Here is a 25,229-nt window from a genome sequence, read left to right as displayed (position 1 = left end):
TTTACTTTCTCCCTCTTCACCTTCCTTGTTCCTTCCCTTTGCCACGCTGCGCCTCGTTCATATGCCTCCTCCATTACCACCAGTACTTTTCTCATTAGTGTCCAACCACACCCGCCTGGAGCAAGCTCAGCACCGCTCCTCAACACATGGAAGCCATCTAAAACTACTCCAAGGATCCCCTCCCTTAGTTCTCTGCCCTCTGTTCACTCCTTCTGTCTCCCTTTGCTCTTCTACTCCTCCATTTATTTTACACCCCTCTTAACTCTGCTTCCTTTCTTTCTCACTTCAGTCTTGTCCCTCTACTTTGCCGGTCAGTTCTTCTTCCTGCATGTCCATCGGTAAACGGACGGGAAACTTTTTCCATTTGACCTTAAGAACTTTAAGAGAAACTGTTTTGTTTTACTTTTAAGTTTTTTTTTTAACATATTTCTCTAAAATGTCGACAACAAAGATTAAAATAAAGTAAAAGACTGCTTACTGTAGAAAAATCTTGTCAAAAGTGTCTACGTGGTGTGTAAAGGTCAGATAGGAGAGAGCTGAACTCCGGCAGCAGTGGGGTTATTGTGCCCTCTAGTGGCAGATGATGGGTTCCACAGCCAAGAGAGTGGAGAAACAAGATACCAGCAGTCCACTCAAAAAGGGGGAAATGGAGAGAACCGAGCAACAGAGAAACCGAGTTTCTGCCCATATAGAAGTCACGTCCTGGCCGTCTCGTTACCCCCAGCAACCAGACATGATGTCATAGCCAGTTGATCTTGAATTTGAGACGAGGTAGCTCGAGAGGGGGCCAGGAAAGAAAAGAGGGTGGTCACTGTCTGCTGCCAAGGATTTAGTGGGAGTGTTCACAGGAGATAGATGGATTGTGTGTGTTTGTAAGAGCGTACACAGAAGGAGAGAGAAGCAGAGTAACTAAGAAGGGAGAAGTTACAATGCCCTAGGCCTGCTGGGACAGTGCCCAGGGGAGTAGGGTAGCTGAGAAGGGCAGGACGAGGGGGAGGGGTGGTATTCATGCGACCTGTTAGAGTCAGACAAAACAAAAGGCTGCTTCCCTAGAGGCGCGGAGTAGTTTCCAAGGCTTGACTTCTAGAATGTTGGCGCACTAGCCCCCGGTGCCAGATCCTGCAGGCCAAGCAGGGCAGCCAACAGCAGCGGCGCTGACCCATTTGTGCTCCCTGCCCATGCTGAGCAGGAGACACCCGACATGAAGATGGCGCAAGTGACAGGGAGCGCCAGACTGCTCTCCCCCTGCTGCTGCTGGGTCATAATGAGCCATTTACTGCTCGGCCAAATTCGAGACGAGCTGTACTTCTCTCTTGAACTGGGCAGGCTTGTTCTGTCACACACTGTAGCCAAAAAAAACAGCACAATGTGCAGCCATTTTCAGGATCAGTTTACAGGATCGGATAGATCTTTGTGGTTCTCTTGTTGCAACTCCTTCTTAATCATCCTGGTAATGCAGCTCTATGGGTGGCAATTGGTCAGTCTACAACTTTGGAACTTCAGAAATCCAAACTGGCTGTCAGAGGTTGTGTCAGAGTTGTCGGACAGCTTAATGCTGGGTATTACTTTTGCAGATTTAGTAAATGTTAAGCGTTTGTGTTTCTCCAGGCTTTTCGTTCATTTTTACTGTCTTGTAGTTGGCAGTTTGATATTAGATTTAACGGAATTATGAGTCACAACTAATCAGCACCAGGATACGGATACCAGCTACAGGACATGCAGTGACATGGAGCGACACAGCTCTTCTTCGTTTGAGATAATTATGACTTATTGTTGACTTATGTTTGCGGTCCACTAAAAAATATCAGTCTCGCCTAATTATCTGAGAAAACCGTGCTTGTCAGAAATTGCTGTCCAACACAGCCAGGGGGATTCAGGATAGTGATGTTTATGTTCTTGTAGTCACAGATTTGTCCACGGGGAGTTGGTGGTAGTTTCTCACTGTAGCCCCCAGAAGACAGACAATAAACCCACTAGTGCTGGGAATGGGAAAGGATTTGTTAGGCTTGTTTTAGCGGGTGTACCCACGCTTTAAAAAGTAGGTTTATACATGCATCTTTTGGCGCACAGATGGTGAAAATTTGCTCTTCTGAGGCCCTGTTCTGAGTAGCGTTAAGCTTCACTCCCCTGTCCAAATTCCTTCCTGATTCTGACTCCTGTCTACTGCAGGCAAGACACTGACTACTCTCAAAATACTATACAGAACCATAGTTAAAGGGGGGAAAAAAACAACCTTGATATCCCTTTAACTTCTCTCTTTACTCCTGAATTTTTATCAAATAACCAGGTATTCATTCAGTGAGTGCCTCACATTACCAGTGATTCAGTTATGACTGAAATGCTCATCCAAACCTGCTATGTTTAAAATCATCAAGCTGAAAACTGCCTGTTTTGGTCTTTTGACATTAACATAATCTCATTCCCCCTTTCTCCTCCTTTTCTTTTTCAGTCTTGGTTCCTCTGACAAGATCTGTGTGCAAACCAGCAAGTAGAATTCTTTCTTTACAATCTGAAATGAAAAAAAAAACAAAACAAAAAAACAACAAAATATACCAGAGAAACAACCCGCAGGATAATAACTGTCCTCCAACCAACCCACCGACTGCCCTTGACACTACGTCTCACCTGATATGAAATAAAACCAAGCAACACAGGAAATTCCCGCAGCATGACGCTTTCAGTGGAACTCTGGACTTAATCACGCAGGCAGAGGGAGGACCCGATTTTTAGCAGAGATGGATGGAAAGATGAATGAATGGACAGGAAGATGTCAGGATGAGAGGTGGGGGTAAGGAGACGGCAGCGAGCAGGCCTCCTCTAACCACCGAATCGGCACGCCATGGCAGCAATGCAGGAGAAACAAGAGGACGTGAAAGCGGTCAGCTTCTCCTTCTTTGTAAGGACGCATTGTGTAACGAATGGCTAAGAAAATCAACTGTCCAGCAAATGCAGATTCAACTACAAAAAGCTTCACGCAGATGAAGCCATTTGCCCGATCAAACAGATAGGTGTCCAGTGAGAAATGCAGTCCACGCACCCGTGATGTCTCATCACCCGAAAGAAAATCAAATTGGCCGATGTTTCTATCCCTCCGAATGACCGTTATCTCTACCAAACCTCTTCTCAACCTACTACTAACGAGCAAGACCATGCCAAAACATATCTTGATTGAAGGTTGCACTACAAGCTGAATCAGTTAACACTAACCTTAACGATGTGCACTATTTACCTACAAGGCATGGAAGGTAAACCAGACTTGCCTATTGAATGCTCTAAAGAGGAAAAAAAACAAGGTATAAGAAGCCTTCTCGAGTCCTCAACCCCATTGTTCAATTCAGCCAATCACTGGCCTCCACTCATTCTCATGTCTCCCCCTCACAGAAAGTTCACACACAGTCTGTGCCATGACTACAGCATGTATGAAACTACACACACACACACACACACACACACATATATATTTGCTGTCTCACCATTTAGATTGTAGTATTTATAGATGGTGGTGCTGCGTTTTTCATTATATTCACAGTAAGCCCTGTGAAATCCCTCTATCTTGGTTAGCAATCCAGACATCATGCACACAATCACAGTGTCACTGTTTGATTTCCGACACTTGTCACCACTATAAGCAGTAGCTATTGCTTCCCAATTTGCCCTCTTGTAATGTAGGTGAATGACAAATGAATTTACCCTTGTGTGTTCTCTTATTTGAACTTGCTCCTTTTTGATTTGTACTGTTTTATAATTGTTTTGTATTCGAATGACAGCACCTTAAAGAGAAACACAGTGAGAAGCGATATGTTGAGGTGGTCGGCTAGCCCAGATTAAGAAGTGCTGGCAAAAACTTGGGAAATACGCATACTCAAGTGTTTTAGATGTGGAGATTGATATCACTCACATGTGAAGCCACAACCAGAAGCTGATTAGTTATTAGTTAGAGCAGGGTATATCCTGTTGAAATTTGTAAGTCTAGTGTCTATTCTATACAAAAAACTGAAGTGTAAAAAGATTTTTAAGGAATTGGGACCTGGCAACTGGTTGGTTGTTAGTTTTGTAGCCAAAAGGAACCATGGGAGGAGATGGGGAGTGAGACTCAGCCTAAATTGGGCAAAATTACGCATTTACTGTATTTCCTCAAATAAAACCAAAATTAAATTAAAGGCCAATTGAAAATTGGCTGCGAAAAACATAAGCAATTTGTAGTAGCAGCTTAGCTGCGTTCAATTCTACGGTTTATATGGACAGTACTCCCCACCTCCTGCTCCCTGCCCAGGGAATATCGGCTAAGGGAATGTCAAAAATGTCTCAAAATTCCTCTATCTGGAACGCCCTATAACGTCACCAATATAGATGGCACTCTCTTCATATATTACACTGGTTACCAAGTCACCTGAGATATTTGTTACTGCTGTTGTAGTAATTTTTGCACCTATAGCTAAAATTAGTTGCACAGCTAAGCTAGCCAAACCAAGGTAAACTTAGCTTACTAATAGGCTAATTCTTAATAGGCAACAACTGCAACAGTTTTCCTATAGATTTTAGAGAATTGTTATTGGGTTTTAATCCTTTTTTTAGGTAACTTACCATCTTACGTCATATCAATAATGAGAAAATTAATTTCTTTGACAAAAAATATTTAAATAGTTTAGCAAGCTCTCCTGCTTTTAAGTTTGGAACTCAAAGCAAGCTGCAATTACTGAAGGCTAATGTTTTTATTCAACTTTCTTTGAAGCGTTCAGTTCTTCCCTACACAGTTCATGTTTCCCTTTCAGCTGTTACACAGTGGGACTCTTGATTAATATAGCTAACTAGTCTGTGTAGTCCATTTCATTGGAAACTAATAGGTTAGTAATTAGCTAGTAGTTTGTTAGCCTGTTTCACTTATTCAGCTTACCAGCATACTGTGCAGTCTGTTGCTGCAAAGGTTGAATATTTTCAACATACCCGAGGCAAATTTTGGAGGGGGGGGGGGCCAAATGGAAAGCAGAGTTTCACACACCTGTCAGAAATTACAGGGATCCCAAGAGGAAGAAAATGGTTTCCAGGTGGCTCTCATCTGAACATAGAGGTGTGTGGAAACGAGGCATAGTTATGCATGTGCACTGTCTCAGGATTTAGTTTTGAGCTATCAGAATAAGGCATTGTAGGCCTGGTACCCCAAGCAGCTTGGGAAAAAAATGAAGGCGGTCTTGGTCTTCTTTTGAGGTCATACAGTATTAAATTATGGAAAACTTCTTAGAAAAACATGCATTTGACCACAGCCAGGTTAGCTGGTTTCAAAGAAGTGAAAGTAATCCAACTGCCAGCTGCAGTTTACCATTAAACAAACGCACGCACACACCGAGTGGTATTAATCTTCTCATCCAGCAAGTGAGCAAGCATATTTTCCAAAATCTATTCCATTGAAGAGGTTAGCTTCTTCTCAGTGCCAGAACGCTCCGTACTGTAGGACAACAAAGTTGTATTGGCAGGGTATTGACAATCACAGAAAGCTTATTTTTCTGGGAATAGACCTCATGTGCCACACAGGTCAAGAAAAATCATTTTTTATTATAATTTTTTTTTAATTCGACAATAATAAGGAATCATTTTTGCTACTTTTAGATCCAGGTCTAGCTAGTGGCTGCTGGTGGAGGTGGCATGCGAACGGTGGAAAATCAAGGAGGGAAGGTTGCTGAAGATGGGACCCAGAGTAAAAGAGAAGAGTAGCTCTTCTTTCTGTCTCCCGTGAGTTTACCCTGTTGTTTACACTCCCAGACGGGCCGCTGCTCCAAGAGCAGACGGGGCCACACTGAGGAGCAAAATGAATATGTGACATATCTGGCTGCTTTTGGCGAGGGGACGAGGCCCTCTGAGGCCAGCAGTAGGAGGATCACACGTGGCCCATTTTTTGTCTATCGGTGCACCTGTTAGAGTAAAAGTTATTGGTTGTTACACACACAAACGCACGGCGCACCAGCACCCCCCCCCCCCCCCCCCCCCCGATAGTGTGAAAGGAAAAGCTCTTACGGATTAAACAACTGCACTATAACGATCATGCCAGCCAACTTTAGGACCCTTTTTTTATTTGATTTTTTTCTTTTTCCTTATTTTTCTGCATGACAGTAAATTGACCACCACTTAGTGTTGTAAACCAGCGGATATGTTACTGGGATGGAACACCCTTTTAGAGCACAGATCGCCACTTCATAGAAACAGACAGACTCACGATGACCACTCAGTATTAACAGACACATCCCCCGCACACGACTGAATTCAAAGGGAAGTCTTAAAAATAGACAATCTGAGGAGGCCTTTATGCTTTCAATCATTTTTATATAGAATGAACCCCTACAATTCAGCCTGATTCAGTCACCTCCCATTAAATATTGTACCCAATCACCCATCCAACCTCACAAAATAACTGGACTGCCTGGCCATGTTCTTCGCTGCAGGGAAACAACGTAGTCGGCCAACTGACTGACAACCATCTCATCAGCTTCGTAGAGAGAACTAGCTCCGCTGAGTAAGACGTTAACAATGGCTAAGGTGATTTCTTTTCTAATCTATGGAAGTGCCTCTGTATTCCCATTATGCAATTTGTCAAACATGAATTCAGGTTCTTTTTTCTCACATATAAGCTATAGTGAATGGTGAAAAATTTATGTCAGCAGGGGAGGGGGGGGACAAAAAAAACAGTGACAGCTCACTAAATAATCGCAAGCATCTTTATATATAATACACATATATATTTATAGATATATACTTTTTTTTTATTTGCAAGATAAGCTCTGTGGCAGTCTAGTTATTTTTTGAAGCATGGCATACATCGCACAGTCATAGGACGCATCTCAAAAACCGCCAATTTGAGCTCAAGTGTCGAAGCCCACACTCGCATTAAAGGACGTAAAAGAAAGGAAACGCATCGCAAACACGGTAGAAACATAGACGACGAGTCGTGAAAAAAGTAGCTGAGGATTTACAACAACAAAAAAGCAAAAAAAAAAGCAGATTAGGATTTGTTTTTATTCTTTATTGTTTCGATGGGAAGTATTGTTCTTGAAACTAAATGATGTATGTTGATTGAGCCATGTGCAATGCCTTGGTAGAGGAATTGTGTTTGTTAGAGATTGTTTGAGGGTGTCGTGCGAAAAAGAGGGGGGGGGGAGAAAAAAAAAAACCCTCTTCAAGTTTTTTTTTCTTTGTCCGTTTGTTTTTCAAGTCCACATGCTCCGGGACTCTAAACACGAGGGCGTCGAGAGAAAAGAGAAAAAGAAAAAAAAAAAAAGTTTGGGGACATTGTTTTTATTATCTTTTTTTTTCTTTCTTCCTTTTATCACTTTTTTAAGAAAAAAAAATTCATTTCTATTGATTTGTTTTGAAAAAGAAAAAAATGTGGGAGGGCTGAAGGAACAATTTCGCAACTCACAAATATATATCACTATGAAAACTGGTGCTTTCGTAAAGAATAAAGTACACTCAGTCTCTATTATACATAAATAATAATAAACAAAATTAAGTGTTATCATAAAAGCAAATTTTTAGGAAAACATGCATTATTCTATTTCTCTTTTTTTGTATTTACCGGGGAGAGGGGTGGGGGGGGGGGGGGGGGGGGGGGGGGGGGGGGGGGGGGGGGGGTTTGTTGTAACAAAAGGCATTTTTCCTCCCCCTAACCTTTAAAACCTTTCAACCACAGCAGAAACAACAACATTTTATAAACAAAATACTGTAGACTTTTCCATGATGTGTCTGACACATGCGATCCGAAGGTGGGACAAAGACAAGATCTTCCCCAGTTCTGGGAGATGCACAAGTACGGAATCCCTGTTTCTTAAAAACACGAATAAAGATGTCGGGCGGGATTTATTTTTTTTATCTTCCTTTTTTTTTTCTCTCTCTTTTTTTTAAATTTGGTGCGAACGTTGACTTGGTTCAGTAGCGGCCTCTGTGCGGTCAGACGGCTCTCATCATCTGTTTGGTAACAACATGAACCCCACTCTCACACACACCCACCCACAAGCCCCGAACCCCCCCCCCCCCCCTCCCCATCCACCAGCTGTAAATGATTATAAATATTTGTTTGGTGATGTAGTGTTATAGACTCAGAGCATCTTTAAAGGTTGTCCCTAAAAAGTGCCTTTTGTTCACAGATTCCATCTTGTAATCCTGAGTGCCCATCTCAAAAAAACAAAAAAAAAAAAAAAAAGTCCCCTCCTTCATACTTCTATATCTTTCTCTTCCTCTTCTTCGAGCTTTTTAAAGCAGTATACATAGTACTAAAGGAAATTGGTGTGATTTAGTTCCTCTTTTTATTGTTGAATAATTAAGAAAAGCTGAAAAAAAAAGTTTGAAAAAAAAGAAAAAAAAAAGGATATTTTCTGTCTTGCTCTTCTTCCTCTGTATCTTGTCGTCTGTCTATCTTGGACACTGGAGTAGTCTGTAGCCGCGTAACCTTCTTCCTCCCCTCTCCCTCCCCCCTCCTTTTCTCCCCTTTCTCTGAACGGCGGGGTTTAAAAAAAAAAAGAATGAAAAAGGACAAAAAAAAAGATACGCAAAGATTTTTTTTTTTGTCTGAGCGGAATGCAGTTAGCTCACATGTTATCCTTGTCTGTACGCTTCACATTGTATTACCATACCCATCTTCTCCAGCTTCTCCATTCAACAGCTAATGTAAGTGAACAAGTTACACCAGAGGGCTCTGGGCTGGGCTGGGGACGGGGATAGTTTCACCCTCCGGGTGTGGTGGGAGGTGGGGGGGTGGGAGCACTCATTGGAATGTACGGTTTTGGGCTCGGGCGACGACGATGACCAGCAGGACTGCTAGTGTAGGCAGGTTTGTCTGTAATCCTTGTTTCTATCTATTTATTTTTGAACTGAATTTGGATTTGCTTTTTTGATTATTTTTGTCATTGTTACTGCCTATCTTAGACAGCTGTTAAAATGCTGCATCTAAGCCATCAATTGTGCACCTTTCTAGTGGTTGAGTGAGACCAGCTATTTAAAAAGAAGAAGAAAAAAGAAAAAAAAATGACTCAAAGCACCTTAAAAGCGGAGTGGTTCCCCAGCTCGGAGACTGACCGGCTCAGATTTAGCACAATCTCTTCAGTCTGATTCACCACCACTGACCAAAGTGATCTGGTTCGAAAAAAACCTATAAACCAAGTTTGGTGTCTTGTTAAGAGTAAAGGATGTGAAATTTTCCACCAGCAAAACTGAGCGATTACAAGAGAAAATATGCAACTTTTTATTTTCTTCATCAAGCAATTAAAGCCAGCAGCAGTATTATCAATCAAGCTTTGATAACAGAAAGCACCACAGCTGAGAAGCCATATCAGAGACGAACAGGTTGCAGAGAGCAGTGTGTGTGTGTGTGTGTGTGCGTGCACGTTTCTGTTGAGCGAGAGTGTCTGCAGAAGCTGCTCCTGTACCGTTCAAAGAGCCCAGTACCCGTGACCCAACCGTCCGCCATTTCTTTCTTTCATTATTTTTGCTTGGTTTGTTTCTAACACCCCTCGTAGGACGCTGGGCCGTGATTTGTGATTTAGTGACTGAGACCCCCCCCCCTCCCCCCCTCCCATCTCCTGGCTGGCTTCTCGCCTCTTGCCAATAACCCCGCCCACCTAGAGTGCTCCACCCAAATCCTCAGACGCACCTCCCAGAGCCCATGGTGAAATGCATGTGTTAATTACAGTTTCTTTTCCATAATAATAATAAAACACAGTTTGAAAAGAGCAATGCCTTTACTTGATTGAATAAAAGGATGTTCTGGACTGTAACCCTTCTTTGTTGGCTCTGATTATTGCTGTGTCCTTATTCGACGGTGGGTAAGCAGAAATATTCAATTCCTTCACTTGAATAAAAGGAACAGGACCAACGAGATGAAGAACGCTACGCTTGCACACTGAGCCATGTGGGAGGAAAAGAACACCCTCTCTGGGTTCTACAGTTTCCCATATCGGGGAAATAGTGAGAGCTCATCTGGTCTGAAGATTAGGTAAATACAACCTCAAAGAAGAACAACAACACAGAACATATTCCACTGAGCCATTGCTTGTTTGAAAGGAAAATAATACCGGTGGCTTAAGTAAATTTTTTGTTTTGTGGCCCCCTCACCAGGTAAATGCGCAGCGATGGCATAACCATTCAGAACAGTCGGGCCTGACAAATGGCCGATAAACTGCATTTTTATCAATGGAAACAGCGACAACTGTTCTGCTCAATGAGTAACTGCTACGTGGAAATAAGTCTGTAAGTCACTGACAAACTGAAATGAAATGTTGGCACCTGAAATAAAGCCAGAGCCCTGTGGGGGCAGCTGTGTCTGGAGCTCAGCTGATGGCTGACATCTTAGAAGGTGCTGCCTCTCAGAAGATGCAGTAAGAGAAAAATCCAATGTAGGTTTAAGACAAAGTTTAGTCTTTTTTGTACACTACAGAATAAAATGTTGAGTATGTAATTATTATAAATACTACTATTAGACTTATAATTAAAAATTTATGTATTATTAGTGATTACATCTGTTACTTTTACTATTTCAGGTAGAATCTAAAGAAAATGTGGTAATTCAGAATATCTCCAAATCTGTCGGCTTTTTCTTTTTCCATGTCAAAAAAACTATTTTGTCAACAACATTTTTGTTTCCAACATCACCTCCTGACACTCAACAGACTAATGTATGTATGTAAAGAACTGAATCCAGAGTCTTTAATATGTGGAGACTTCTGTCGTGTGGTGAATTGCAGCTGAAATGTATCACACAGCCACATTCTTCCATTTTCAGTTGGACAACATACTCGCCTGAAAACCTGGCCGAAGCACGGCCAGCTTCTTGTTTTGGGTTCTCTTTTCTTCGTCCTTCATTCAAAATGTCTTTTTGTCCCACTCTGAGCAGTGATTGGCCACACGTTGTCTAACTTTTTGAGTTAGTATGCGAGTTTGAGTAAAGGAGAATCTAGCATACTAGATTCGCCGAAATGTTGGGTATGCATCATGAGGTTACTACTCATACTCAAACTACCCAAGATGCAACGTAACGTGACGTCGCCGATCGTCATTTCCTGTCAAAACGGCAGTTTCAAGCTAGCTACAACGAGGGTAGGTTCACTTCCTGTTTTCGAAACAAAAGCACCAATTGTATCGTAATGGCTTTCCCTATGATAAAAGGCAACGGGTATTTTATTTTGTGAAAATAACCGGAAGTGCGTTGCTCACTGCGGCTAGCTTTAGTAGCGCCGAGTTCGTCAGAACAAAATTGTAAATAGCCAGTATTTTGTTAGATTTTCAACACGTAGGGGATCTAAACGACTACTTTCTCGCCTGAAAATGTTTCAAATGTTGCTAAAGTTTACAGAGTTTAGAGCTTAATGGAAATCATTTCAGCTCGGGCAGGAGCGAAATGCATTATGGGTAAACGCTCTGCATACTGTCTGATCGATTAGTATGCAGTATGGAAGTATGCAGTTTGCAAGTATGTAGTATGCGGTTCGAACACAGCCTCAGACTTCACCCAGGCTTGTACCACCAATGGTGCAGCGTGCGTGATTGTGCCACATTTGTGCATGAAATGGGGCCCCAATCACATCATGAGGCCCTATGCACAGCACATTCTGTGTTTAGCGAGGAGCGGCCCTCACTGCTTCCGTAGGAAACAGGGTAAGTAGTAGCCAGGTGCTGCTAACAACATGAACTGGATTAACTGATCATCAGAGGTAAGCACCTCTATAAAAACAGAGGTTTTGTCAGTTTGCTGGCCTGGAGCGTTCAGGTGTGTGTTTACACAATGCCAAGGAGGAAAGACATCAGCAATGATCTCAAAGAAACCCATCAATCTGAGAAGGGTTATCAGGCCAACTGGAAACTATTTCGAGTCCATCATTCTACAGACAGAACCATTATTCACAAAAAGAGAACATTTAAGACAGTTGCCAATCTTTCCAGAAGCTACATCTCAGACTCTACAGGCCTCAGTTAGCATGTTAAATGTTAAAGTTCATGACAGTGCTGTTAGAAAAAGACTGAACAAGTATGGCTTGTAAGACTTCTGGAACAATGTCCGTTGGACAGATGAAACCAAAGTGGAGATGTTTGGGCATAATGCACAGCAGCACGTTTGGAGAAAACCAAACACAGCATATCAGCACAAACACCTCATACCAACTGTCAAGCACAGTGTTGGAGGGCTGATGATCTGGGCTTGTGTTGCAGCCACAGGAGCTGGGAACCTTGCACTTGTACTGCAGTAAAACAGCTACTGTGACAATAATTATATAAGACATCTTTAAAGAAGTCATACTCTTCTCTTATAGTCTTATCCTTTTCCTTTGGTGTTAATAGCAGGGATGTCCACATCCGGTCCTCGAGGGCCGCTATCCTGCAGGTTTTAGATGTTTCCCTGCTTCAGCACACCTGATTCAGATCAATGCATCATTAGCAGACTTGTGTAGAACTTAACAGTCTTCCAAAGAGATCCATTTCATCTGAATCAGGTGTGTTGAAGCAGGAAAACATCTAAAACATGCAGGACAGCGGCTCTCAAGGACATACTTTGGAGATCCCTGCTTTATAGGCAAGCAAAAGATCAGCAAAATGGCAAAGATCCAAATCTACACCAAAGGGAGTGAATTCTTCCTACTATAGAAGACTCTACTCATGGCACGTCCGAATCTCCTCTTTTGTATTTTCTTATTTCGCTTGATTACAACGTAACACATTAGTATAATGGCTTGTTTCGTGCCTTAAATTAAAGGTGGATTTGAGAGCTGGTCAACGAGAAAGGCCGGTGACAATAAAGGTGGAGTTTAAAAAGACTCCATTCAAGTGGGCCACAGTTTACTAATTTGAGTTATCTCTGGGGAAAGCCAGCTCTAAACACTTTTGGAGAACGCTTTCTTTTTTTAAATATATTTCCACAAAATACCATTAAATCACATTGCTAAGAGAGTGCAAAGAATGCCAGTGAAAAGGAGGAGGGAAAACAAAGGTCAAAAGGTAAATACGTGTCGATCATCATCATGCGTCTCAGTTAAGCCCTTCAGCCAATCAGGGCAGAGTTGTGTTGTTACAGATGTGGTTTCCACTCCCCCGACCTGTCCTGGCAGCTCACGTAAGTATATAATGTCATGAGATACGGTGACACTCTGGTGTTGAAAGTTGGACAAGATGTCAAACCAATTTGCACTGCTTCAAGACGGTCAGGAATCACATCAAGTTTGTGCTGCATCAAGTCAGACAACCTATAGAATAAGCTGCAGTCTTGCTGTGTGCCATTTTTCACCAATCAGAGCAGACTGCACCTTTCAGGTGGAGGCAGCTCTCAAAAACTATTTTTGATAGACAGAAGCCGAGTTTCGGTTCACTTGCAAACCAAATCTGAAGCCATTTTTTTATTATTATTAGAAGAAATGCTAATCGGACACATTTCTATTGACTGGTTTGAAGTGAATAAACTCTGTTGAGAGGAGCCTCCAGTGGGTGGCAGTATAGGCTATGTTGCTAGTAGTTTTTATTCAGTAGAGGAAGTAGATGGAGGACTGGGGTGGACATCCACAAGAGTAGGTAGTTTTACTTCAGGAATTATATTAATCTCTGGAAATATATGGAATATCATATCTGGGAAGACACGAGTCAGTCACTGGAGTGTATTGTGTGTGGCTCAGACACGAACATTTGGTAAGTCATGTCATTTTAATCTTTGCCAGGTTAGACGTGGCTCGTTAAGTTATTTTCATCCCACGAACCCGAAAACACCTCAAGTGAGCATCTAGACTTTTATACACTTTAGTGAAAAGATTTTCAGCTTTTATCCTTTCTGTTATTCAGATCTAAATGTGAATCTGATAGCACTGGAAACCTGGCTAGTGGCAAGATGTGAGAAGATATTCTGAATTAAATGGTGAACAGTGCATAATTAGTATACGTATCATCTGCCCTGGGTGTAGTTAGTTACATTGTAGTTACAACTATGTCATATACAAATAATTTAGTTTGATAGTTCCCTTTCATGCTGTTTTTTTAATGTAGGGGAACACCAGTATAAAGCTACATAAATCTGAAACGTGCACTTCTGTCAACAGACCTCTTGCTGTGGCATTTTAAATTTGGTTCAGGAGCTTCCGGATACAATTTTTCTTGAAATGTGTCGAGAACATCATGTCTATTGAACTCTTGACACCGTTCATCATCTGGCTGATACCATGCTGGTGAGGCACGGTGATGGCAGCATCATGCTACGGACGTTCTTCTCCGCAACAAGGACATGAAGAACATACTTGGCTGCGTTCTTTTTTCACCTATTTCCTGAAGCATACACTCCAGACAACAATGGAGCAGAGATTTCTTTTTATATCCCAGCTAAGAATTAGTACATTTACAACAACAAAAAAAAAAAAAACAGTTCTGGTTCTATCTAAAGACTAAAAAAAAAAAAGTCCAGTACTATGTAAAATATTCACCATCCATCTGACTGCTTTTATTTTTAAGCCCAAAATCTGCCCATGCTTTGCTCATTTCTGCTGAAATCCCTTAACTACACATTTTAATAATGGATCTTTCATGTGAAACCAATGTGTATTCCATGCAATATAACGCAAACATGTGGGTGCACTGCGGAATCTTCCCACTAGAGGGCCACTTGTGATCAGGCAAGCCCACGGTCTGGTATGTGTTCTGAGTGAGGTGGATTGTGATGACGACACCATTAAGGCACACAGAGTCAGAGGCCTGAAAGACTGCTGATATTTAATGTAGCACAGCATAGTCTAAGGTCATGTTGATGCTGTAGGACAACCGTCAGTAAAAATTGCCTTCACACATACAGAATGAGAATGCACTTTGTTTTCTCCTCAACAGTTATGGTCTGTCCACGGACCCACGTGAGGCTGACCTTACTGATTGCTGGATCAGGTTTTAAGCGTGAACACCATTGGTGAGATCATTTTCAGATGAAAACCTCCAACTTTCTTTGACATACAATGAACACAAATAACAGAAAGGGGGGGGGCAGCTAATTATCATCATAAGCTTCATAACAAAGCCATCTGAGGTGAATAATGTTCACAAACATTGGGTATTAAGGTGATGGTGGATTCGATCAGGTCCGTTTCTCCTCGTTTTTGTGTCTCGATTCAAACCGAACTCCTACAACTAGAGGCTTATTTGAGGGGTTTGGCTCGAGTGGAGCGAAGATTTCTAATCGTTTCTAAAAAATAAAATACGCAGCGATAGGCTTACTGGTCAGATTCCAGCCTGAAGTTGCACTGGGTTTTTTAAGCCCCTCCCCCGAGTCTTAATACAGACGTCTTTCTATGACACGGTACGGCACAGTTCGGTTCGTCTTCAGACAGTATCCATGATTTATGACACGTCGGACTTTCTGACAGCTTCATGAATGGGGAAAGTGTGTCGGCGTGTGCGCTGCTGCAGAGATGACGGACCGGCGCTCCGCAGCGTCACGATAAAGCATTGGCCCAAAAATCAGTTCATCCGAGGTTCATTAGCAGGTTGGTTTGTGTGACCCGCCTCAGATCAGGGAGGCGATTATTCTATCAGTTTGTTCTAAAAAGGAAACCGAAGACTGATTTGGTTTGCAGATCACATACGTTTCTTCAACATCTGGCAGCAACAGTGCAACTTTAATGCCGCGGTAGCGATTTGAATGTTTCAGGCCTGCTGGCACCGGCCTCGCAGCGCAGAACCTCACGATTCGTCTGCGAATGCATTTTTGCCGACAGCATCTAAGAGTGGGCACTAAATAATTTGGTCTGTCTGGAAATTCTCACCAACTGCGGAACAAATATTGGACCAGAGGAAGAGCCATTAGTGTCGGTATGAAGATGACCAGCCACCATCGTTTCCGTTGCCTTCTCTGTTGACAACTCAAACATTACTGCCACAGAATTATAAGCTTGTACAGGACTTTTGTTTAAACACGTAGTGTTGCTTTGAATCTGCAGCTATCACTTTAGACAAAACACTTCCATATTTGAGGAAGCTGTGAGGATGGAGGACAACCGAATAACCAAAGAACCATTTGATTAGTTTGACTGCTGGAGCCAGAAACATCATGTCAGACACAAACAAAACGCTCAGCACGGCCCAGTCCGTCTCTTCCCATTTCATTCTTGGACACATGTACGTGAGGCTTACAGAAGTACACACGAGCAGTTACACACACTGATAATGTTGAAGTGCAGTGAGGAGGATGTGCTTCCGTACAATCGCGCTACAGCATTAACAAACTTAGAGAATGCAAGATCGATTACTTTTTCAGCTTAACTGTATCGCATCCATCTGCACAGGCATACACGGACATGTACTCACACACGCAGACACGAGCAGCACACACTCTCGCCGCACCCACCCACCCACCCATCCAGCCACCCCCCTCCCCCCTCCTCAATGTTCACAAAGCGCGTCTAAAATCAAATTATAGATCTCCCCTAAACGAACCCCACACATTCCATTGGAATTCACGTGGATTTTAGAATTCTTCCACACTTTTTCATCCCCGCACCTCTGATAATCCCAGTGTGACCTTCCTGCACACAACCTTCCGGCTTTGTGTACTTTTAAATCCCTCCGAGACCTAAACCCACCCACGTCTTCCCTTCCCTTCCCATCCCTCTCCTTCGCCATCCTTACACCCCCCCACCCCCCGCCCCCCACAGTGGCTCTTCCCCCCCTTCCTGTTGGGTTGGGCTGAGGTTGGTAGCTGTACAGTAAAATGTGGGGGTGCAGTCTTTATGCTGAGCTGAGGAAGGGGGAAGGTAGGGAGGGAGGAGCAGGGAGGCAGCGCTCCGCTCCCGTTCAGTCGTCTTCCAGTCCCTGGTTGAGGAGAAAGTTGGCCGCCAGGTTCTCGTTCTTCTCGCAGGCAAAGTAGGCCTGGATCACGAGGGCCTCAGGGAAACCCAACGCTTTTAACTGTTCAGGTGAAACCAATGAGGAGGAAATGAAGAGAACACTTTAAAAACAACACCACCCTGACATCACATCTCCAACACGGGGCCTTTACTCCAAGCTCACCCTTTCTATGGCTTCCTTCTCCTGAGGTGTGACCTGGATATAGTTGACAGGTGCTCCTTCTTCCCCTGCTGCCCCCATCTCTCCAACCTCCGGCGCGTCGCCACCCTCGCCCACCGGCTCGTTCAGCATCTGGATGAACAGCTCCTGATGCTGGCTAATTTGCTGGGGGGCACAAACACAAACAGGAGGCTGTTATGAGGCTGATGACCAGCAGGAACACCGGTGAACACGCATCCCTGATGTGGGCAGCGCGTGCGTTACCTGTAGAAGTTGAGGATTCTCTCGGCCTAGCTGCTGGAGAAGAGCCGGGAGCAGAGCGGGGTTCTGCTGGATGGCCTGTCTCATGTGCAGGAACTGGGGCTGGGTACGCAGGAATGCAAGCGGGTTCTCTCCTAACAATACACAAAGCCACAAAAAAGTTGGTTTCCAGCTTCTTATAGACAGCCTGGGTTTCAGTTTCATCAGTGGATGCATGTTCCGACAGAAAACTGGACAACTTTCCTGAAACGATACCACAAGATTCACTCCTATTCGAATCATTTGAAAATGGCCAATTGCTACATTATTAAATCCAGTTTTCCCACAGCATTCCTTCCCAACTGTAATCTGTATGTGACATGCAACACATAACAAGCATTTGGAGACATCTACGAGCTTTATCCATTACATCCATTCTTTGTTTAGAGAGAGATTAAACGCGTGTAACGCTCCTGCGGCTGAAGGGGCCGCTCCGAAAACGAAACATTAATGCAACTTCACGTTTCCACTCTTCTGGCGAGACAGTAAACAAGCCCATCAAAGTGTTCCGCTGCTACAATAACTTCCAGACAAGCCTTTGTTTTTCCACCCGCTGACATCAGGCTTTTGGCTTTAGGTCCCATGTCAACAGACGGGAAAAACAAACAAACAAACAAACAGGCTACTTTCGATGAGCGGGCACAGCTCACTTTAAGTCGAGTTGTCAGATCACTACACGGCTGATCTGAAAGATCTTAACCTCCGATTTGTCCCACTTTGAGCACACCTGGATTTTCCTTTTCCAGGTTTCACCCGTTCCCGCCCCCTGAAAATGTCAAACACCCACCACCCAACCGCCCTCAGCTCACTGAGGCTAAACAAGCTACAACTGGCAACGGATTTCATCGGCTTGTTTTAGTGGGTGTACCTGCGTTTAAAAACCTTCAAATGTCCTACTTTTAGTGTAAAAAAAAGCCGGCATTTTTTTAAAAACTGGCGCCTGGGTGTCTCAGTTTACATTTACATCATCACAATAGCAAAGGCCCCAGTTTGTACATGCGTGTACGGGTGGAGAATGACCTCAAAGAGTCTTCACAAAGTGCTGAAAGTTCAGGTGTGATGGACCCTAACAAGTTAAACGGCTGCTTATGATAACTGTGGCAGAGAAACTCTGCGACGAATGAGTCACAATGTGTCACAATGAGTCACAATGTGTCACAATGTGTCACAATGTGTCACAATGTGTCACAATGTGTCACAATGTGTCACCGTCTGCTGCTGAGGCAATGACAGTCATTACTGTGTAACCTGAGTTTTCCACACTCTGTTCCTTTAAGTTCAGGATCCCTTTTCTTTAGGTTCAAAGTCAGCAGATTTACGGCGGGACAAGAAACAAATGCTTCTGCTGGTTGACTGTGGACCGGCGAGTGCAGACATTCTCTTAGTTTACTTTCATACGACTGTGTGCATTTTTGTTTTAAAACCCAAAAGGCAAAATCCAACAGTGTTGGCGTTTATTTTTTCCCTGTTGGGAGAAACAGACTGCTGCGACCTACCTTCTGCTAGAGATGGGGCCTCTGTGGGTCCAGATGTGGGGGCCTGCGCGGGTGGATTGCTCTCCTGAACTGGACTGCTGGGGATACCCTGGTAACAATAATGCAAAAGTCAATAATACACACAGCCCCAAAACTCCTGCATCCTGGCCGAGAGCATATCTGGACCAACAACTTAGCAAAGCCATGGGAGTCAGTCCACTATGAAGCTTTTGTATTCTCAAAATAACACGCAGTCAGTTGCCAGTTAGCCAAGAACATTAAAACAAAACAGCTGATACAACTGATCAGTTTCCATTCAAACTGTCTCAGACCATCATTTATGATCATTTTGCAGTTTGCAACCGAGAGAATACTTCACAGATGTAACTTTTGACTCACAGCTGCAAATCAAAGCCGCTTCAGTGACCTTGGGCTGTTTGACCAGCTAGAAAACATGTCTGAAATGGGGCGAGAGCTGTTGTACATCAACTGTGTCTAATCAACAGATTTAACAGGAAGCCCGGTTTCCCTTCTGCAAAATCCCAACAGGTGCAGAGAATAGAGCCACGTGTAAAACTGGCCTGAAACGTGGATTCAAAGTCAACTCTTTGTCTGGATTTATCATTCTTTTTAAATATTGTGCGTTATTCTGTAAAACCAGACAACACAGGCCGTTTATCAGCTTATAATCCATCCAGTGGCAATGTTGCGTCATCTGATGGAAAAACATGCGTAACGACGCTCTTTTTGCCTTTCGCCCTGCTTTGTGGATGACGGTTAGATGTAGGCAGACGCGTAAAGTTTCACCTCTGGCCACATGTTAATGTCTGAAATTCACCGATTGACTCCAAGTGGAGACCAACAGCCTTTAATGCAACATTTTATTCACGCGTTATACTCTTAATCGCACAACTCGCGCCGGCAGCCATGTTGAATGTTTTGCTGCTCGGGGCGTGTCACGTAGGCGCATTCCCACCATACGGTCGCCTCTCTCAGGGGACCCTTGTTAACGGAGCAAAAGCACTGTATGTTCAAACCTAATTCCAGTATATTTTAGCATTTATATACCAGAAACCACAGCAATGCTCAACATCGATGTCAAAAAGCACAACCATGATTTATAGACAGTATAAATATAGACCCACCCCCCACTGAAGAATCCATCAAATCCCACAAAAAAAGGTTTTCATTTAAAAAGGTTAACTACTGTCACCAAAAACCTACCCTGGGTGTTTGGTGATGAAGGCTTTAAGTTTCTACACTTGTGAGCACGTCACCGTGCTGGATCAGTACTGGCCTCCGAGCTAAATATGAGATCAGAGAATGCGTGCCCCCCCCCCACCTCAGCATAAGAATGTGAACATTTTTCCTGAAATGGTGAGAGTGACTGTGTGTCTGTGGGGGAGGCGTACAGTGAGGAGGTACTCCACAGCTCTGTGGGGGTTGTTGAAACTGGCCCGTAGCGCCGCCACCACTCGCTCCCTCTCGTAGCCCATGGACATGATCTCCGTCAGCATCGCCTCGTACTCGGCTCCAGTCACTGAAAACACAAGTGCAAACAGATGGTGAGCGGCTGCTCCGCCTTCTGCGTCCGACACGCCTTCAGAAACGGCTTGTTTCGCGTCCTCCTGGGAAAAGTATCTGAAAGTAGCAAGTGACTTGAAAAGGTAACGCCGAGTCCAGTTTTCTTTACTCTGAAACACAGACGACCCATCATACGGACCTCTGATTCACACCCGGCTTTTACACGAGTGACTCAGACTCTCAGATTATAACCGAGCTGCAAATACTTCAAACTCACTTATGAAGCTCAAATAGGTGAGGATTTGATACAGAATTCCAGCTTAAACAACGCATTATTTTGTTTGCTCGCTGTAATTTTCAGAGTTCTGAAGTGTAGAACTACAGCTAAATCCGTCTAAACACAAGCTGTAAAATGACTAACAGAAACCTAATTTAAACTTCAAGTCATGCCTACAACGTGAGCTCAAATAGCAGCATGACATCCATTCTCTTCCTTCTCTGGGTATGCAAATAAACTATGAGTGGACCAAATGGGAATCCCCATCATTCTCAGTGACACCACAACAAAGAAGGGCCGGCTTTTGTCAGAGACTAAACATAGAAACAGTCTGGGTTGTACTGGAGCTTGTAAAGTCCCCGGCTGACAACAGTAACAACTGCAGGCATCCGCATCGCACATGTAGCATTAGATTTGCTTAACAAATGTATCACTGTGAAATTAAAATGGTCATAACAGTCTGGAACTGTACAGATGATATTTTAGAGAACGTGTAATCTTAAGACAGGTGCCAACTGCTGGTCCCCATCACGCGACGGCAATCTGATGGCGTGCGTTACCCACCCAGCGCTGAGGAGGCATCCAGGCCCTGGTTCCCACCACTGGAGCTGCAAAACATGGAGAAAAGATTCAGATGATCTACACGGTACGTCAGTGAGTCCGAGGTGAAGACAACTGGGAATATAGATATCAGCATCTATCCCAGTCATCTAAATGAACAACATTACAGAACATGTCCATATTTAGACTGAAACATCACCAACGAGTAACGAGTAATAGCGTTTACTACAGGCTGGCGACATCTGTGTGGAATCCATCCAGTGTAGATAATCACAGACACTGTTTACCTACAGTATAACATTCTTTATTCTTTAAGTTTATTTCAACTCGATAAAAAAAAAAGTTTAGACAAATTCAATTTAAGAAGCTCAAAGTTATAATCAAAACAGTATGTAAACATTAATATTAACTATAACCACAACACTCCAACTAATCAGTCCACTTAGTAACGGCTACTGTAGTGGAGTCCTGATCGAGGCTGTTTTCTCATCTCTCGCCCGCGAGATTCGCTTCATGTACCGTGGGATCCCAAACCAAATGTGGGCCTTTAGTGTCAACGATCCAACATATGTGCTGCCATTTATAGCAGCAAAACGCACCAGCGATGAAGACTCGCACTCAACTATCCAGATTTAGGTTAGCATTAGCAGGATAAAACCACAGTTGGAAAGCAATATGTCATTAGCTTACCGATTTACACTTCATCAAACAGCCTTAAATTACAGAGGGACAGAAAAAGTACGAGCTAAAATCAACAGTAAAACAAAAACACTTACTTTCATGAACTCGCGTAACAACGAGATAATGGAAGAAAGTGCGTTCACCTGCACAGTGAACATAAACAGGACTTCTACCCCAGGTCTCTGCTCGGGGAAAGTAAACTACGGTAACCTCCCTGGAATAAATTCCTCTTTCTGGAACTCCCTGAAACGTCACCGACGTCACTGGTCACCAAATCACCTGAAATCTGCTGCTGCTTCTGTAGTCATTTTAGAACTCTAAGCTGCAACATTTTCCAATTTCAATGTTTTTAACTAGCTTAACGAGGGCCAACCCGAACTAGCTTGGCTAGTTAAGCCAAGCTAGCCAAGCCAACATTAGCACTGCTTACTAATAGACCAGATTTTATGTCGGCGATGATTAGTTTTCCTCAAAATATTGGAGAATATTCATCAGGTTTTAAATATTGGCATTTGGAAGTCACTTAAATTACATCAAAACATATTTCACCTTTATTTCAACATTAACAAGTCAGCCACAATGACTGATGGGTAATCTTTCTATTCTTTTTAATGCGGTTGGTGAACTAATGTTCAGTTCTTCTCAACAAATTTAGAAGTCCTCTTTGTGTCTTGGGTCCCAAGTACGTCTGGGCAACAAGAACCTACCTCAGGGTAAAGTCTCAAAGCGTGTCACACAAAACTGAACTGGCGGAAACGGACCCTAACTGTCGTTCCGCCTTCAGTCGCACTGTAAAGTCCTGTTGTCATCCTCATCTCAACTTTATTTGTAAATTCCAACACTGAAAAAAGCTGGCCAACTTCCATAGCTGTTCTTTTTTTGAAAGCCCACTCCTGCCAGCAGCAGTGTTAATGTTAAAAGCACCGGCTTCAGGATCTCCACAAGACCTGGATTCAATGTTGCCCACAAACACCGTAATTCGAGACCTTAACTTACGTCGACAGTTTAGAGTAACAGGTCCGTATTTGGGGCAGGCCTACATTTTCAAATTCTAATTATTATTAGTATGATTTGTTTTATTTTTCTACACCGCCTTATTTTAACGCCTGAAAACGAAAATCCGGGACAGTGCACAAAAACACTTACACCGCCTTTCCACATACTTGTGTGTTCATATTCGACTCAACCCGATATCCATTCAGTATTATGGGGAGCACTATAATGGGGAGAGAGCTGTCGCCCCGCCCCACCCGTCCAGAATTTCCCTTGAATACGTTGAAAAGGTGTACATTTTGAGGAGGATTATAGAGTGACTGTACCAGAACGTTGGATAAATAAATTAGCAGACAGGCTAACAAACTATTAGCTTGACGAGCTGTGAGGACACACCAAACCCTTCCTGAAATCCCTCCTGAATTGAAATGGATATAAAACAGCGTGTCTATTTCATTCAATGGATCAGACAAAAGTGGCATAGAGTGAGGTTTTTCATCTCTGGTATGCACATTGTAATTTCTTTTCTCCCTCCCTCCACCAGCTTTACATTAGTCATTGTATAAACGGGCTGTACCTGGCTGGTTGTTGTGGTTCTGTGGCTGCGGCACTTGGCTCCTGTTTGGCCTCCTCCGAAGGGGTGGGGACAGCCGCAGGAGTTGGGGCAGGAGCAGGGTTTGAAGCTGGCGCGGCACTTGACGTGGAGCCAGAGTCCTGTGCAGGAGGCTTGGGTGCTTCTGAAACTGGTGGCGAGGCTGCAGCTGCGGGCTTAGTCTTTACAGTGTTCAAAAATTAGCATTAAAGAAAAGAAAAACGAAAAAAAGATACCCTGTTAGACAAGCAGCAGCCTGATGAAAATATTCAGCATTCCCTAAACAAATCTGATACAATAAGTAATACACTGATATCTCGGCTCACCTTGGACACCATCACTACAACAAAATTCTTCTCATCGATTTTATAGTCCTTAATCTGCGTGTCATCTTGCAAGATTTTGCCAGCATATATCAGCTTCTGCCCAGAGACAGGAAAGTTGTCTTTTCCCCGTTCAGCTTCTATCTTCTCTTTCAAGGCCTTGACCTGATGAGAAAAAAAAAAAAAAAAAAAAAAAAAGAGAGAGAGAGCGAGAGAGAGGAAGCATTATCCCTGACCACTGATGGGAAATCCAAGCTGTCTCCGAACACTTATCTCAATGATTACACATCTGCAGAACTCTCCAAGTCATTTCCCCCACATCATCGTTAGGCAAGGAGGCGTAAAGTCAGTTGTGTAAAAATAATAAAGATAAACGAATTTCTCCCAGAACCAGTCTATCACACATCAAAACAGTCACAACTAAACGATAATTAACATTTATCTCACATCATAAGACATTTCAGATGGGAGCAAGAACAACTGCACTAGCTTCTCGGTTAGCTACCAGTCAAGCTAGTCATAATTGGCAGAGTCATAAGCGTTAGCATTCCGTCTTTCATGACATATGCGTGTTTGGCAGCTTGGGTTTAATGCAGAAGTTGCAAGATTATGAACTAAACTGAATCGGATGTAAATTAGGAGCAGTGACCGCCAAGTACCCGCAGCACAAACTTAAAGTGATGATAAACTGGTTTCGGGTTGCGTCGCTATGACTTTGTTAATGGACTGCCCAGCTATCGTTAGCAAGGTAGTGTTGCTAACGTTAGCTTGTAACATATTCAAATGTGTCGCCTTTTAAATGAATGGAGGTTGCTTGTTTACAGCAAAAGAGGACACGTTTGAGGAAACGACATGATTTGTTCTCTATATGGACATATACCACGAGGCTGTCGGCTCTATAAGCAGAGCTAAAACACAAGTCCCGCTGCTAGCACTGTTAGCTAGCGCAAGTTAGCTGTTAGCCACTCACCGTTTGTTCGGGATCTATCTCAATTTGAATAGTCTGCTGCTGCAGCGTTTTAAGCGTGATCTGCATGGTAGCGGCGACTGACGTTGCGTCAGATGTGCTTCAAACGGAGAAATAATTGCTCGCTAAGCTCCTTAATTTGTTTCTAAAGTTGGCGTTTTGGGTAAGATAACAACTAGCCGAGAAATGTGTGTATCCATGAGCACTCAGCAAATCGCCATCTTTGGTGACAAGTTGGTGGTGCGGCGAGAGAAGCTGTGCTGGACTGTACGAGATCTCGTGCAGAACTACGCGACAAAGTCAGGCATGTTTATGAAGGTAGTCTTCACACAGTCTGAGGGGGTTTTCATGAGTATTTCAAATAGATCAGGAAGAGAGACACGAGAAAAGCGTGACATAATGTATCTTTTAGGTAACACAATAGAACTTTACCTGTCTGTTACTGACGTATAGACAATTTTCTGTTGCACGTTTTCTTAAAGCTTTGTTGAAACTTGCAAACCATTAATATAATGTGATAATTAATAATCTCATATTA

General features: G+C 43.2%; 1 protein-coding gene across 1 annotated transcript; it reads right to left on the bottom strand.

The window, feature by feature from the left end:
* Window positions 1-16,628: 16,628 nt before the first annotated feature.
* LOC142376386 (UV excision repair protein RAD23 homolog A-like) lies at window positions 16,629-24,946 on the bottom strand. Its single transcript, XM_075459931.1, has 9 exons — window positions 24,695-24,946; window positions 23,728-23,889; window positions 23,387-23,583; window positions 21,139-21,182; window positions 20,186-20,313; window positions 18,795-18,882; window positions 17,263-17,393; window positions 17,002-17,163; window positions 16,629-16,899 (listed from the first exon to the last, which is right to left on the bottom strand). The coding sequence occupies exons 1-9, from the start codon at window positions 24,758-24,760 to the stop codon at window positions 16,786-16,788; spliced, it is 1,092 nt and encodes a 363-aa protein (XP_075316046.1). The 5' UTR covers window positions 24,761-24,946; the 3' UTR covers window positions 16,629-16,785.
* Between the last annotated feature and the right edge of the window lie 283 nt (window positions 24,947-25,229).

This window comes from Odontesthes bonariensis, unplaced genomic scaffold (genome assembly GCF_027942865.1).
Source record: "Odontesthes bonariensis isolate fOdoBon6 unplaced genomic scaffold, fOdoBon6.hap1 scaffold_273, whole genome shotgun sequence".
In the NCBI taxonomy this organism is placed as follows: Eukaryota; Metazoa; Chordata; class Actinopteri; order Atheriniformes; family Atherinopsidae; genus Odontesthes; species Odontesthes bonariensis.
This window is presented reverse-complemented; position numbering and strand designations above follow the sequence as displayed.

Excerpts from the sequence above, each read along its gene's own strand:
- LOC142376386 (XM_075459931.1), bottom strand. The coding sequence starts at position 24,760 with ATGCAGATCACGCTTAAAACGCTGCAGCAGCAGACTATTCAAATTGAG. Across the intron at positions 20,314-21,138 it reads GGATGCCTCCTCAGCGCTGG|TGACTGGAGCCGAGTACGAG; the intron begins GTGGGTAACGCA and ends TTGTGTTTTCAG. Across the intron at positions 18,883-20,185 it reads CTGTGGAGTACCTCCTCACT|GGTATCCCCAGCAGTCCAGT; the intron begins GTACGCCTCCCC and ends TATTGTTACCAG.